The 16,695-nt window shown below is 39.2% G+C and overlaps 1 protein-coding gene and 1 pseudogene across 5 annotated transcripts in view; one reads left to right on the forward strand and one right to left on the reverse strand.

The window, feature by feature from the left end:
- Positions 1 to 208: 208 nt before the first annotated feature.
- Positions 209 to 16,695, forward strand: part of CRY1 (cryptochrome circadian regulator 1) — a 97,946-nt gene continuing 81,459 nt past the window's right edge. For 2 of the 4 annotated variants that reach the window (XM_081249648.1, XM_081249650.1), the window contains exon 1: positions 209 to 967. In XM_081249648.1, the coding sequence (XP_081105774.1) occupies positions 810 to 967 (158 nt within the window). In that variant the 5' untranslated portion in view covers positions 209 to 809. The remainder of the gene's footprint in view (positions 968 to 16,695) is intronic. The other 2 variants (XM_081249647.1, XM_081249649.1) reach the window with 2 other exon arrangements.
- The window catches only part of LOC308625160 (small ribosomal subunit protein eS8-like), a 40,603-nt pseudogene continuing 37,001 nt past the window's right edge, over positions 13,094 to 16,695 (reverse strand). Inside the window, exon 3 of the transcript in view lies at positions 13,094 to 13,429. The product of the transcript in view is annotated as a small ribosomal subunit protein eS8-like (transcript). The remainder of the gene's footprint in view (positions 13,430 to 16,695) is intronic.

Here is a 16,695-nt window from a genome sequence, read left to right on the forward strand (position 1 = left end):
TGTCTAGCGTCTGGGCGAGGATCGACGGTTTTGAGATGGAGCAGCTGTCGCCCCGTAGAAGCGACTGAAGTGCAAGCAGATTCCCCAGAGCCGCTGTAGTAAACACACTTCAGAAACGTGAGGTGCCGGTGGTCACGTGGGGAGTGCCCCCTCCAATGAGGAGCCGAGGGCGGGGCCGAGGCCGCTGACGCGGCGGTGGCGGCGGAGTCACCCGGCCAGCCTCGGGACCGGTCACCGGCCGGCAACCGTCCAGCGGCCTCGACCGTCGCCTCCGTGCTCCGTCCTCACTCCTCTTTCCCGGGCCGAGAGGCAGCGTGGCCGACAGTGGCTGAATTCTCTCTCATTCCTGTCGGCGGTTCGCCTCAGGCGAGCCGTCTGCTCCTCGGGGGCCGCCTCGGTGGGGCTAGGTTTCCGTGACGAACCTCCTGGGGCTGCCCGCGCCTGCTCGGGCCGTCGTGTCGGCTCGGTTTTGTGGAACTTGCTCACCCCCCGGCGGTCCGGGGCCCTCGAAGTTATGCGTCTCGTCCAGGAGGTGGCGGCGGGTGCCGGCTCCTAAAGGCGTCACACCCGGACTCCGCTGACTGGGCAACCTCCATTCATCTTCCAGCTGCGCCGCCAGCGCCCTCTCCCTCTCCCGTCCCCTCCTCGGACTCATTTTTTCCTTCCCGCCCCTCTGCCGCGCTTTCCTCACTCCTTGGGTGCGGTGATTCTCCTGCGACCGGAGGTGTCGGTTATGAGCCGGACACCCCTGCCCTGAATTTCTCCGCGGAGGAGCTCGGCGGCACCCCGCCACCCGCCGCGTCCCCGGGATGGGGGTGAATGCTGTGCACTGGTTCCGAAAGGGGCTTCGGCTTCACGACAATCCCGCCCTGAAGGAGTGTATTCAGGGCGCCGACACCATCCGCTGCGTCTACATCCTCGACCCCTGGTTCGCCGGCTCCTCCAATGTTGGCATCAACAGGTGGCGGTGAGTCAAAATCCCGTGGGAAATTGGTTTCGCTGTTTGATGAATCAAGACTTCACATGCGATCGGCCAGACCTGAGAATTTAGACCTGGCACCGGCTTGCCTATGCCGTTTTAATTACTGCAGGTGCTTTAAGTATTAAATAGAACGGATTTAATAGTCCTCTGGCCAGAGAGTGCTGTGCTGGCAGCCTGGAACACCTTGGCCTTAAGGTGTGAGTTGCGTGGCTCTGCGCTAATGGGAACTCTTCCCCTGGATTTATGGAATGCTTAGTGCTGGAGTTAAAGAAGCACCCTTCCAGTTCTCAGTGGCCCGTGGGTTGATTTCCTTGCCCTCTTTGTGGCGTTTGAAGGGATTGCCGTTTTTAATGTTTACGTTTGTGTGTGTGTAGTTAACTCATAGTATGGAGAAAATCATTCATTCAGTAGAGTCGCCTCCAAATCCGGTTTTCTTCCACCATGAGGTTGCCACAGGCAAAGCAAGGGAAACATTTCTCTTTGCTCGGCTCTCCCTCTCCACTCCTCCTTGTGGTTGACTAGACAAGCACAGTTTTTCTTTCTAGGCAATGTATAATCCTTCTAGGATTCAGAGCACTGGAAGAAATCTTAGAGAAGCTTTATGATCTTTTCCCGAAACGCCAGGCTAGAGGATTGTTAGGCCCCCTGGTGGAAATGAAACCGTTCTTTCAACAGATTATTGATCACCTACTATATACCAGGCACTGCTTTAAACACTAGGGATACGGTAGTGAATGAAACAGATAGAATTTCTTGTCCTTTTCAAGCACATGTCCCAGAAAGCATATAGTATTTAGTGGTGATAAAGGATTTGAAGAAATAGAGATAAAAGGGATGAAAAATACAAGGGGTCGGGGTTGGAGTAGCAGTTTAAAATATGGTGATAGGGAAAAACTCAGAGAAAGTGACAGTTGAGCAAGATGATGAAGCAAGTAATGGATTACAGATACCTAGGGAAAAGTATTCCAGGGAGAAGGAACAGTAAGAGAAAAGGGCCTGAGGTGGAAATATGCTTAACCTTTGGAAGGAACAGCAGAAGAAACCAATATGGCTGGAGCAGAATAAGTGAGAGGAAAAGTAGTAGATGAGGTCAGAGATGTAATAGGGCCAGATTGAGTAGAGCTTTATAGGCAGTTGTCACGATTTGGGCTTTTACTCACAGCAAAGTGGGAATAATTGTAGGATTATGAACAGAGAAGTGATGTGATTTGATGTAAGATTTTAAAAAAACTTCTCTGGCTGCGGTTCTGAGAACAGATTCAAATTGTGGGATGGAGGTGGACAAAAAGCAGTAAGACCAGTTAGGAGTCCATTGCATTCATCCAGGTGAGATATGATAATGACTTGGACCATAGTGATTGTGGACGTGGTGACAAGTAGTCAAGTGCTGAGTATATTTTGAAGGCAGGATTCACAGAATTTATTGACAGATTGGATATATGGTGTGAGAGAAAGAGAAGGAATTAGGAATGATTTCAGAATTTGACTTGAGGGGCTTTCCTGGTGGCACAGTGGTTGAGAGTCCGCCTGCCGATGCAGGGGATACGGGTTCGTGCCCCGGTCTGGGAAGATCCCACAGCCGCGGAGCGGCTGGGCCCATGAGCCATGGCTGCTTAGCTTGCGTGTCTGGAGCCTGTGCTCCGCAACGGGAGAGGCCACAACAGCGAAAGGCCCGCGTACCGCAAAAAAAAAAAAAAAAAGACTTGAGAAACTAGAAGGATGGAACTGCTCTTTGCTAAGTGGTCAGTTGAAGAAGCCATTGAGAGGGTGATTTGAGTTCTCTTTTGAATTTGGTTAAGTTTGAAATGTTTATTACACATCCAGGTAGAGATAGCAGATACATAGTTGGATATATCTGGAGTTAAGGACAGAGATCCAGGCAGGAGGTATAAATTAGAGAGTCATCACTTTACAGGTAACTTTTAAAGCCATTTATTAATCCATTCAGTCATTGAACAGATATATGGCATGCATGTACTACATGTCAGACACTTTTAGGTGCAGGGCATTCAGTATAAACAAAATAGCTAAAAAATCCCTATCTTGTTGAAGCACATTCTGGTAGAGCCATGAGACTATATGAGAACATTAAGAAAATGAGTGTAGATAGAGAAGAGAGGCGGTTCAAGAACTGAGCCTTGGGTACTCAAATGTGTTGAAATTGTGGACCTGTGGAAGAACCAGCATAGGAGTTTGAGAAGGAACATCTAGGAAGATAAGAAAACCCAGAAGAGTTTGGTGTCTTGGAAGCCAAGTAAAGAAGGAGAGAGAGTGTTTCAAAGAAAATGTTTTACCTTTGTCAAGTTGCTGGTCAAGTGAGATGAGCACTGAAAATTAAAAATCATATTTAGCATTTTGAGATCATTCATAATCACGACTAAAGTGGTTTCAGTACTGTCAGAGACAAAAGCCTTTTGGGAATGGCTTGAGAGAGGCTGAGAGAAGATGGGAGACAACTCATATAGATAGCACTTTTAAGAAGTTTTCCTCTAGGGGGATCAGAGAAACGGTGTAGTTCCTGGAGGAGAACATGAAGTCAAGAGAGGATTTTTTTTTTTTTTTAAGATGGGAGAAATTACAGCATGTTTGTGTACTGATGGGAATTATATAGCAACTCTATGTAAAACACTTTCCTTAGCAGAATTGGTGTCAAAGTTGATTCTGGAAAAAGATAATAAATGTTATATATTTTAATCTATTAATATCTTAACAATATAGTAATGAGTCCCTTTTCATAAGATTGTTAGAAGGATTAAATTAGTTTAAAAATGTTAAATGCAGGCTTCCCTGGTGGCGCAGTGGTTGAGAGTCCGCCTGCCGATGCAGGGGACACGGGTTCGTGCCCGGCTCTGGGAAGATCCCACATGCCGTGGAGCGGCTGGGCCTGTGAGCCATGGCCGCTGAGCCTGCGCGTCCAGAGCCTGTGCTCCGCAATGAGAGAGGCCCCAACAGTGAGAGGCCCACGTACCGAAAAAAAAAAAAGTTAAATGCTTAAAATGTGAGTGGTAGTAGTAAGTGCTTATTTGCTATTTGCTCTTAAATTGTAAGTCCTAGGTAAATAATATCTAGTTAAATGCCTACAGTCAGTTTCTTCTAGAGTACTTTATAAGTCTATAAAACCTAGACTATAAAGTTCTATAGATTAGGGGTTATATATTGCTTTACTTTGTACATCCAGCAACTCACATTGTTAAATAATGAGTGAAATAAAACTCGTAAGCATAATAGGAATAGTCCCATATTTTCCTTTTTAAAAAGGATTTTTTTAACTACTAAATATTGCCCTTGATGAGTAACAGATAAAGATGTAAATAATGAAGAGAGACAGACTGTTTTCTTCCACTGAAGTCTTATAAAAAGGAGGGACAGATTTTATTTAATTTGTTCTCATAGCACCAACTACAGTGCTTTTCATATAGTAGTAACTCAGTTACTGTTTGTTAATGAAGTGACTTCCAGGAGTCAATAATTTTATGTTTAAACAACTTTATTAATTTACTCATTGACCGTAGAATAAGGTGCAAATTCCTTAGCTTGGCATTCAGGCTGTCTTGTGGGTTTCTGTCTTCTTTCCTTTGTGCCATTTCCTTTAATCAACAGTATTTCCTAGATTTTTGGATTTAACAGAAAAACAAATTTTTAAAAATTTATTTTGCCTAAGTAAATTAACAGAACTACCTTTTGATGTTGCCATCCTTTCATTTAAAGCAACTAGAGAAAGAAGAACAAACAAAACCCAAAATTAGCAGAAGGGATGAAATCATAAAGATCAGAGCAGAAATAATTGAAATAGACTAAGAAAACAGTAGAAAAGATCAATGAAACTAAAAGCTGGTTCTTTGACAAGATAAACAAAATTAATGAACCTTTAGCCAGACTCATCAAGAAAAGAAGGGAGAGGGCCCAAATCAATAAAATTAGAAATGAAAAAGGAGAAGTTACAATGGACACCACAGAAATACAGAGGACCATAAGAGACTACTACAAGCGACTATATGCCAATAAAATGGACAACCTGGAAGAAATGAACAAATTCTTAGTAAGATGCAATCTCCTAAGACTGAACCAAGAAGAAATAGAAAATATGAAGAGACTAATTACAAGTACTGAAATTCAATTGGTGATTAAATAACTCCCAACAAACAAAAGTCCAGGACCAGATGGCTTCACAGGTGAATCTACCAAACATTTAGAGAAGAGTTAACACCTGTCTTTCTGAAACTATTCCAAAAAACTGCAGAGGAAGGAACACTTCCAAACTCATTCTATGAGACCACCATCACCCTAATACCAAAATCAGAAAAAGATACCACAAAAAAAATTACAGGCCAATATCACTGATGAACATACATGCAAAAGTCCTCAACAAAATACTAGCAAACTGAATCCAGTCGTACATTAAAAGGATCATACATCATGATCAAGTGGGATTTATCCCAGGGATGCACAGATTTTTCAGTATCCACAAATCAATCAGTATGATACACCACATCAACAAATTGAAGAATAAAATCCATATGATCATCTCTGTAGATGCAGAAAAAGCTTTTGATAAAATTCAACATCCATTTATGATAAAAACTCTCCAGAAAGTGGGCATAGAGGGAACATATCTCAACATACTAAAGGCTGTGTATGACAAACCCACAGCTAACATAATCAATGGTGAAAAGCTGAAAACATTTCCTCTAAGATTAGGAACAAGACAAGGATGTCCACTCTTGCCACTTTTATTCAACGTGGTTTTGGAAGTCCTAGCCACAGCGATCAGAGGGGAAAAAAGAAATAAAATGGAGCCAAATTGGAACAGAATAAGTAAAACTGTCACTGTTTGTGGATACATAGAAAATCCTGAAGATGCCACCAGAAAAATACTAGAGCTTATCAATTAATTGGGTAAAGTTGCAGGATACAAAATTAATATGCAGAAATCTGTTGCATTTCTATACAATAACAATGAAAGATCAGGAAGAGAAATTAAGAAAACAATTGAATTCACCATCACATCAAAAAGAATAAAATACCTAGGAATAAATTGACCTAAGAAGGCAAAAGACCTGTACTCCAAAAACTGTAAGACCCTGATGAAAGAAATTGAAGATGACACAAACATATGGAAAGATGTACTGTATTCTTGGATTGGAAGAATCAATATTGTCAAAATGACTATACTACCCAAGTCACTCTACAGATCAAATTAACAATGGCATTTTTCACAGAACTAGAACAAAATTTTTTTTAATTCGTATGGAAACATAAAAGACTGTGAATAGCCAAAGCAATCTTGAGAAAGAAAAATGGAGCTGGAGGAATCATGCTCCCTGACTTCAGACTATACTACAAAGTGACAGTAATCAAAACAGTATGGTACTGGTACAAAAACAGAAGTATAGATCAATGGAACAGGATAGAAAGCCCATAAATAAACCCACACACCTATGGTCAATTACTCTACAATAAAGGAGGCAGTAATGTGCAATGGAGAAAAGACAGTCTCTTCAATAACTGGTGCTGAGAAGACAGGACAGCTACATGTAAAAGAATGAAATTAGAACATTCTTTAACACCATACACAAAAATAAACTCAAAATGCATTAAAGACCTAAATGTAAAATTGGATATTATAAAACTCTGAGAGGAAAACATAGGCAGAACACTCTTTGACATAAATCATAGTAATATCTTTTTGGATGTGACTCCCAGAGTAATGGAAATAAAAACAAAAATAAACAAATGGGACCGAATTAAACTTAAAAGCTTTTGTACAGCAAAGGAAACCATAAACAAAACAAAAAGACAACCTACAGAATGGCAGAAAATATTTGCAAATGATGTGACCGACAGGGAATTTATCTCTAAAATACACAAACAGCTCATATAGCTCAATATCAGAAAAGACAAACAACCCAATCAAAAAATGGGCAGAAGATCTAAATAGACATTTCTCCAAAGAAGGCATACAGATGGCCAAAAGGCACATGAAAAGATGCTCATCATTGCTAGTTATTAGATAAATGCAAATCAGAACTACAATGAGGTATCACCTCACACCAGTCAGAATGGCCATCATCAAAAATTCTACAAACAATAAATGCCGGAGAGAGTGTGGAGAAAAGGGAACCCTCCTACACTATTGGTGGGAATGTAAATTGGTACAGCCACTATGGAGAATGTATGGAGGTTCCTTAAAAAACTAAAAATAGAGCTACCATATGATCCTGCAATCCCACTCCTGGACGTATATCTGGAGAAAACCATAATTCGAAAAGATACATGCATCCCAATGTCCGTAGTAGCACTATTTACAATAGCCAAGACCTGGAAACAACCTATATGTCCATTGACAGATGAATGAATAAAGAAGATGTGACACAGACATACACACACACACACACACACACTGGAATATTACTCAGTCATAAAAAGAATGAAATAATGACATTTGCAGCAACACGGGTGGACCTAGAAGATTATCACGCTAAGTGAAGTAAGCCCGGCAAAGACAAGTATCATATGATATCACTTATATGTGGAATCTAAAAAAAAAATTATACAAATGAGCTTATATGCAAAACAGAAATAGACCCATACACATAGAAAACAAACGTATGGTTACCAAAGGGGAAGGGGGGAGGATAAATTAGGAGTTTAGGATTAACATATATACACTACTATATATAAAATAGATAACCAACAAGGACCTACTATATGGCACAGAGAACTATACTCAATATTTTGTAATAACCTATAAGGGAAAAGAATCTGAAAAAGAACATATATATGTATGTATGTATATATATACACACAAACACACATATATATAGTTATAACTGAATCACTTTGCTGTATACCTGAAACTAACATAACATTGTAAATCAACTATACTTCAATTTAAAAAAAAGGGTGCTCTACTATTTAGACATGGGAACAATGTAAATTTCCATCAACATATGAATGGATAAAGAAGATGTGGTACACACACACACACACACACACACTCTCATATACTGGAATATTACTCAGCCATAGAAAAGAATGAAATAAGGTCACTTGCAGCTACATGGATGGACCTAGAAGTTATCCTACAAAGCAAAGTAAGTCAGAAAGAGAAAGACAAATAACATATGATATCATTTGTATGTGGGAGCTAAAATATGACACAAATGAACTTTTTTACAAAAGAGAAACAGACTCACAGACATAGAGAACAGACCTGTGGTTGCCAGGGTGGAGGGGGGTGCAGGAGAGGGTTGGATTGGGAGTTTGGGACTAGCAGATCCCAACTACTATATATAAAATAAAGAAGAAGGTCCTACTGTATAGCACAGGGAACAATATTCAATATCCTGTAATAAATCATAATGAAAAAAATATGAAAATAATATATATGTAACCGAATCACTTTGCTGTACACCAGAAAGTAGCACAACATTGCGAATCGAATACACTTCAGTTTTTAAAAAAAGGGGTGCTTTAACATTAAAAAAAAAGTTTGAAGGACATTGTTACAAAATAAAAGACAGTTCTTTGATTTGAATAAATTAAGCTTTATGAAAATTCACTTTGCCCCATTTGATCTCAGACCAGTGAAAACTTTATCGTGAATTTGTCATCTTTGGATTTGAGTAATTTATAATTTATAATTTATAATATTTCAATTCCTTCCTTCACTTATTTCTTGTTAAAGTTATGTGACACAAAAACTTATATGTGAATGTCCATAGAGTTACTATTATTCATAATAACCAAAAGGTAGAAACAACCTAAATGTCCATCTGTTGATGAATGGCTAAACAAAATATGATACATCGGTACAATGGAATATTACTCAATCATAAAAAGGAGTACTGATACATGCTGCAACATGGATGGACATGAAAACATTATGCTAAGTGAGGAAGCCAGTCACAGTATCCCACATGCTGTTTGATTCTATTTATATGAAATGTCTGCAATGGGTAAGTATGTAGAGATAGAAAGTAGATTAGTGGCTTCTTTGGTCTGGTGGGGGAGGGGTTGTGGGAGTTGAGCTAAGCGGCATGGGGTTTCTTTTTGAGGAGATGAAAATGTTCTAGAAGGTGATGGCTGCACAACTTTGTGAACATACTAATAACCATTGAATTGTACATGTTGAAAAATAAGCAAAACCCCAGAACCCTACTCACCTCTTTAAGGCCCAGTCCAAATGATGCCGTTTTCAATATACCTTTCTTTATCATCTTGTCTGGTTCATGAACAGTCTTGTGAGCTCTTATATCATTTTTTTGATACTGCTTATATCATCCTTAGTAATTACTTCTTTCATTTGTAAATATTGATATAGTTCTCATATATTCATTTCTCCCCTGTTTAACAGATTGCACCTCTTCTTCCTAAAGAGAAGATACCATTCATTTAATCAGAGTTCATCTGGGGTTCATATTCATGGCAGGCACTATTCTTGGTACTGGGGATACAACAATGAATAAACAGAAAAAGTCCCTGCCTTGAGAAGCTTCTAGTATAGGAAGAAAAACAGACAATAAAACAAACATGTCAGGTGGTGGTAATTGTAATGGAGAAAAATAAAGCAGAATGTGAGAACAGAGACCTAAATGAAGGAGAAAAAAGCTATGGAAGTATCTGGGGGAAGAGCCCTGTGTATTCTTCACAATGTCTAGCATCATGTCTTGTACAAAGTAGGCATTTGGTAATTATCTTTTAAATTTTCTTTGTTAAGTCTAGGATTTGGGAGAGGGTCAGTTACTTCCCTTAACTTAGATGCTAACGTGTAACAAACTCATAATTTGGAAAAATAATTTTTAACGAACAGATTACTTTTGATATTTAAACTTAAACATGTTTATTACACAGTTGATGCTGTCACATGAGAGTCTCTTAAGTTTCAGTAACCGAATCTATAAATGTATCCACATCCTTAGTTATTCTTTCCTTCTACTGTATGACTTCAGTGAAAGAGATATTGCTTACCCTATTCAAAACCAGTATCTTTTCTCCATTGTATATTCTTGCCTCCTTTGTTGTAAATCAATTGACCATAAGTGTCTGGGTTTATTTCTGGGCTTTCTATTCTGTTCCATTGATCTATGTGTCTGTTTTGTGCCAGTACCATATTGTGTTGATTACTATAGCTTTGTAGTATCATCTGAAGTCAGGGAGCATGATTCCTCCAGCTCTGTTCTTTCTCAAGCTTTTCAGGGTCATTTGTGTTTCCGCACAAATTTTAAAATTATTTGTTCTAGTTCTGTGAAAAATGCATTGGTATTTTGATAGGGGTTGCATTGAATCTGTAGAGTGCCTTGGGTAGTATGGTCATTTTAACGATATTGTTTCTTCCAATCCAAGAACACAGTGTATCTTTCCATCTGTTTGTGTCATCTTGAATTTCTTCCATCAGTATCTTATAGTTTTTGGAGTACAGGCCTGTTGCCTCCTTAGGTAGGTTTATTCCTAGGTATTTTATTCTTTTTGATGTGATGGTAAATTCCATTGTTTCTTTAATTTATCTTTCTGATCTTCCTGTATTAGTGTATAGAAATGCAACAGGTTTCTGTGTGTTAATTTTGTATCCTGCAACCTTACCAGATTCATTGATGAGCTCTAGTAGTTTTCTGGTGGTGTCTTTAGGAGTTTCTAATTTCAAAAGATACATGCATCCCAATGTTCATAGCAGCATTGTTTACAATTGCCAAAATATGGAAGCAACCTAAGTGTCCATCAACAGCTGAATGGATAAAAATGGATAAACAAGATGTGCTGTGTGGTGTATGTATATGTATGTGTATACACACACACACACACACACAATGAAATACTATACAACCATAAAAAAGAGCGAAAATTTGCCATTTCCAGCAACATGGAGAAACTTGGAGGGTATTACGTTAAGTGAAATAAGTCAGACAGAGAAAGACAAATACTGTATGATATCAGGTATATATGGAATCTAAAAAATACAACAAACTAGTGAATATAACAAAAAAGAAACAGACTCACAGATATAGAGAACAAACTAGTGGTTACCAGTGGGAAGGGGGAGAGGGATAATAGAGGGGTGGGGGAGTGGGTGGTAAAAACTGTTGGGTGTAAGATATGCTGCACAGATGTACTGTACAACATGAAGAATATAGCCAATATTTTATAATAATTGTAAATGGAGTGTAACCTTTAAAAATTGTATAAAGTTGGGCTTCCCTGGTGGCGCAGTGGTTGAGAGTCCGCCTGACGATGCAGGGGACGCGGGTTCATGCCCCGGTCCGGGAAGATCCCACATGCTGCGGAGTGGCTGGGCCCGTGAGCCATGGCCGCTGAGCCTGCGCGTCCGGAGCCTGTGCTCCGCAACGGGAGAGGCCACAGCAGTGAGAGGCCCGTGTAGCGCAAAAAAAAAAAAAAAAAAAATTGTATAAAGTAAAATAAAATAAATGCCTTTAAAAATCCCAATATCTTCATCTGTACTCTGTAAACTTTGTTAGCTTTATTGAGGTATAATTGACAAATTGAAATTGTATATATTTAAGCTGTAAGATAGATTTTTTGATATATGTATTCATCGTGAAGCTCATTTTTGATTATTCACTTTCACCTTTTCTTTAACGCTGTCCTCTTTTTAAGTTGCTTCCAATCAACATTTAAACATGCTTAAAACCAAATTCTATAAACAAACAAACAACAACAAAAAAAACCCAAACAGGAACAAAACCTACCCTTGACATTCCTCTCCTGAAACTATGTTTCTCAGTTCCTTTATAGCCACACTTCCTGAACAAGATGTCTAAATAGTGACTGACTTCATTTCTTTATCTTCTACTCACCCTTGAACCCACTCCAAACTTGCTTTTACCTGCCCCCACCCCCTTCTCCACCAAAACTGTTTTCATCCAAAGGATACCTTAAAACTTTTCATTCCTGGACTTTTTACTGTTTGACACATTTGACTACACGTTCCTCTTCTTCCCTCTGCTTTGGTTAGAGGACTCTCCTATGTTTGTTTTTCCTGCCAGAGCTATTAGTGTTCTTCCTTGACTTCTCTTTTTCTGTTCAACCCTTAAATGCCCCTTAAGTCTGTAATCTCCACCCTCTTTTCCTCATTCCTAGGTAATCTTCTCTCTTCATAAAGTCAGTTACCAATCTATATGCCCAGAATTCACAAATTAGTATTTGCAGCCCAGATCTCTCACCTGACCCCCAGATATGTATCCACTATATATAGATTCCCTCCATATTTGAATGTATTATATTACCTTAAACTCAATTTGTTCAAAACAGAGTTCATCTTTTCCCTTACCTCTTTCTCAAAAACAAACAAAAAACTCCAAACTGACTTTTCTTTTGTTTCTTATCTTCATAAATAATACTGCCACTTGCCCAGTTGCTCACAGAGTTTACATATTAGGTTGTTAATTGTGTATTCATTTATTCTACAAATAAATGTGTGTCCATACTGTGTGCCAATCACTTTGCTAATTTCTGTGGATAAAATGGTAGTCAACAGATAAATTCTCTGTCCTCAGAGAGTTTACAATGTAGAGACAGATTTATTCAGAAATAAAGTAATCATGGAAGTACATTCTTCTATCTCCATTGCCACTTTAGCCCATACTACTATCCTTTTTGTGTAGATTTTTCATAGTTTACAAATCATTGTTCCCCTCGCCCTCCTCTAATTCATCCTTTACACAACAACCAGAGTCATCTTTTAAAATTGTTAATCTGATCATGTCCTTTGCTATTTTAAAATCCTTCAATGACATTTATTTACCCTTACGTAAGGGTTCAAAAAGCCATAGCATGGTTTAAAATCTCTACGTTATCTGGTCTTCTTCTTTTCCCAGCCTCCAGGGATTGCCTCACTGAGGCATTTGAACTAAGCATTGAAGTATGAGATGGATCTTAATAAACAGAGAAAAGAGGGAAGGGAATTGCAACCAGAGGGAAGAAAATTCCAGACTGAGGAAAAAACGTGAGGGAAGGCACTGTATTCTGATATTGGCGAGGAGGTTGATGTAACCAAATCATATCATGCATAAAAAGATAGGCGGTGTTGTTTAGCACTCTTGGTTCAGTGCTTTTGGATGGTTGCCTGACTCAGACGAGCTTAAGCAGAAAGACAGTTTATTGGCAGGTGTAATTGAACAATCCAAGGGAAATTGGCTTCAGACATGGGTTGATGCTAGGGCTCAGAAGGGCCAAATTCTCTTTGCATCTCCAAACTTCACTTATTCTGCACTGGGTTTTCAGACAGGCTGTCCTCTGGTGGTAAAACATAGCAATAACAATAGCAGGTATATAGTAAAAAGCATTCGCTTCTGCCCCAGAAGTGTCAGCAAAAGTCTGTGGCATTTCAGTGGCTCTGTTTGGGCCAATTCTGAACCAGTCATTATGAACCTGATTGTCTGAGCTGGAGTTGTTTGCCTCATGGGTGGAATCAGCTTGACTGGACTGAAGTAACTGAAGTAGAATAAGTAGAAAGTAGGTGGATGTCCTAAAACAACAGATGCCTATTATATAAGAACTCGGATCAGAAAGTGGGACCAAGTCAGAAAAACTTTGACCCCTGTTAGGGAACTATAACTTTAGCATCTGAGTGAATGATAGAGAAAAGAGACAATATAGCAGTGTGAAGCTTTATCAACAGTTCAGTTGAAAGATAATATAGACTTGAATTAGGGAAATGGCTGTGAGGAAGGGGAGGGATGCAAGAGAGTAATTGTAGAGGTGCGATGGATAGTTTAGGTGACTGTAAAAGGCAGTTACATAGAGGAGGGTGAGGGAGAGAGTAGAATGTAAGATTCTCATGCTTTATGCCTCTTTGACAATTAGACATTAACTAAGTTAGGGATAGATTATATTTAGATGATGACAAGAGTGAGTTTAGGTCATGATGAATATGAGGTGCTGCTAAGATATCAGCATGGGAAATGGAGAAAATAGAAGTTCGAGTTCAGGGAGTATAGACATTAGAGCTGTGGATATGGGAGTAATTCCTATATAATTAATAGGTGAAGCATGACTGATGATCTTAGATAGAATAAGACCCATCAATACCTTGGAGAATACTGTATTTAAGATGAATAGGAAGTGGTGAAGGAGACTGAAGAGAGTCAGAGAGAAAGGGAGTCAGGAAAACAAAGGTGGCAAGAATTTTCCTTCATTGTGCTAAAGAAGGCAGGTTAGGATGAGTTTTGACAGTTATGCAGGAAAAATTTGTCAAAGACTTGGAAATGGGCAGAAGAAATTACTGCGTATCTGAATGCTGGGCATTGGACCCTCCAGAACCTAGAGGACCCTCCAGGAATTATATTATTTTGATTTAGATATATATATTTTTGTCCTTGATTGACTAGACTGTTTTACAACTCTGCAAAAAGGCGGCAAAAGTTTCGTTCTAGAAAACTAGTAACAGAACAAATGTTTCCTGCTTATACTAATGCAATTATTCCTGTTCACGCCATGCAAATGAATTTTATAGACTGGGCAATATAAATCTCTGAATGTCAGATTCTCATTTGAACCAGTTTTAACATCTTACTGGTTTCTTCATTCATTAATGAGTTAAGTAAAATCTTTCCCATATATTCATTTCACATTTGTATGAGAGTCGTGATTTAACCATTTTAAAAATTACACTTTATTACAAAGGCCTTTGGTAAACTTCGGGAAAGCAGCTTCAATGTAGTTGTAAGGACAGAAATCAGATTGTATAGGGTGTTACAGAAAGTGTGTGTGTGTGTGTGTGTGCGTGTGTGGCTGGTGTAGGGGAGGAGGGTGATGATTGAGGGATTGGTGAAGAGAGTTTTTATGGGAGAGGTAAGACATAAGCTGCATGCACAGGTTCTGGACAGGCTGAGGGAAAGTGAATTTTGGGTAGATCATCAGACTTGTAGTCTAGACAGGATGACAAATAGAAAATAAAATATATAGATAAGGTGAGGCCCGAATGTGTAGTCCTTTTAATGACAGCCTGAAGTGAGTTTAGAACATCTGACTGTCCTAAAACCTAGATACTAATCCCTGCTTTCCTATTCAGTAGCAATTGGGCTGACTTTGGGTAAGTCACTCCTCCTTCATTTTATTCATTCAGTACATGTTCATTAAGAGATTGTTATCTGCCAGGCACTTTGCAAGGCACAAAGATGAAGGTCATAGTTTCTGCCCATAAAGAAACTTTCACACCACTCAAGGACAAATAATTAGAATATAGGATGTTAAATAGGACTTCTGGAGAAATATTCTGGAACTCCTCCTCTCTCAAACCAGTATCTCCCTCCCTCCTACCTCCTACACTTTCCCTCCCCCCAACTCTCTCTCTCTCTGTTTCTCCCTCTCACACACACATACACACACACACGCACACACGACCTCTACTCCTAATCCCTCCTCCTCCCCCAGGGTTGTCTCTCTTCTGTGCTCCTAAGATTATCCTAATATGAAAAGGGAGATACTAAAAAAAAAAGCCCTCTTATCTGATATTGGGACTAACAGTTAGTTATTTGAAAAAGGCAAGTGTAAAAAATAACATATAAATGTACATTAATTTGACAACTTTTGATGTAGGGTGGAATTCTAGGTCTGGATTCTCTGTCTCTCTTCTTTATCCATGTTTACTCCTTAGGTGATTTAATCTAGTCACATACTTGAATACCTCATGCATTTCCTGCCCTGACCTCTATCTTGAGTTACAGACATAGGTATCCAGTATTTTTACTCAGATTCCAAATAAGCAACTTAAACTTAATTTTGTCTCCCTCTCCTCCACCTCCCACTGTTTCTCTATGTCACATATGGCAACATTCACCTCATTGCTCTGCAGAAACCTAGGAACCATCTTTCCTTCATTGCTTTTTTTCCCTCACAACCCCATCTCTAGTCCTTCAGCAATTACTGCTTTTCAGCTGCTTCAGCAATTATTGCTTTTCTTTCAAAATAATTCCCATATTCATTCAAATCTCACATTTCCACTGCTATCATACTATCCAAGTCACCAACATTTCTTGCAGGACTACTGCAGTAACCTCCTAACTTCTCTACTTCCATTTTTATACCTTCCTTCCCAGTCTCTTCCATGTGGAAGCCAGAGTAGTATTTTAAAAAACCTTAATCAAATCAGGTCATTCCCACGCTCAGAATCCTCCAGTGACTTCCAGGGTATTAGCATTTCTACTTCTCTACCCGAACATTATATTCCCTCATAACTTAACAGGGCTCATTCCTTCAGTATCTCTCCTTAGAGAGGCCTTGTCTGACCATCCTATGTCATTGCCCCTACTCCTTCCCTGAATCGCCCACTTTTCACTTTCTTTCTCCTTGCCCTGTTTTATTTTTCATGGCATTTATTACTACCTGAAATCATTGATTGATTGAATGACTGATTGATTGATTGTTTTATTCCTTCACCAAATTACACAAGAGAGGGGTTGATTCATTATTGGTTCCTCAGTCCTGTAACACAGTTCTCACTGGGTGGTCTAGGGACGTTTTGGGTTCCCAAGACTCTTTCAGGGTATTTGTGAAGTCAAGCTATTTTTGTAATAATACTAAGACATTATATGACTTTCTTACTGTCATTTTCTCATATCTGTAGAGTTGAGTTTTCTAAAAGCTACACGGTAAGTGATGACACTATTGGCTATGATGGCTAATGGAATGTGTGCTGGTGTATTCTTGTGTTTAAAAATTTTTTCAGCTTTAATTTCTCACATGAATGTTGGTTGATA

The sequence above is a fragment of the Mesoplodon bidens genome, assembly GCF_964165515.1.
Source record: "Mesoplodon bidens genome assembly, chromosome: 11".
NCBI lineage: Eukaryota > Metazoa > Chordata > Mammalia > Artiodactyla > Ziphiidae > Mesoplodon > Mesoplodon bidens.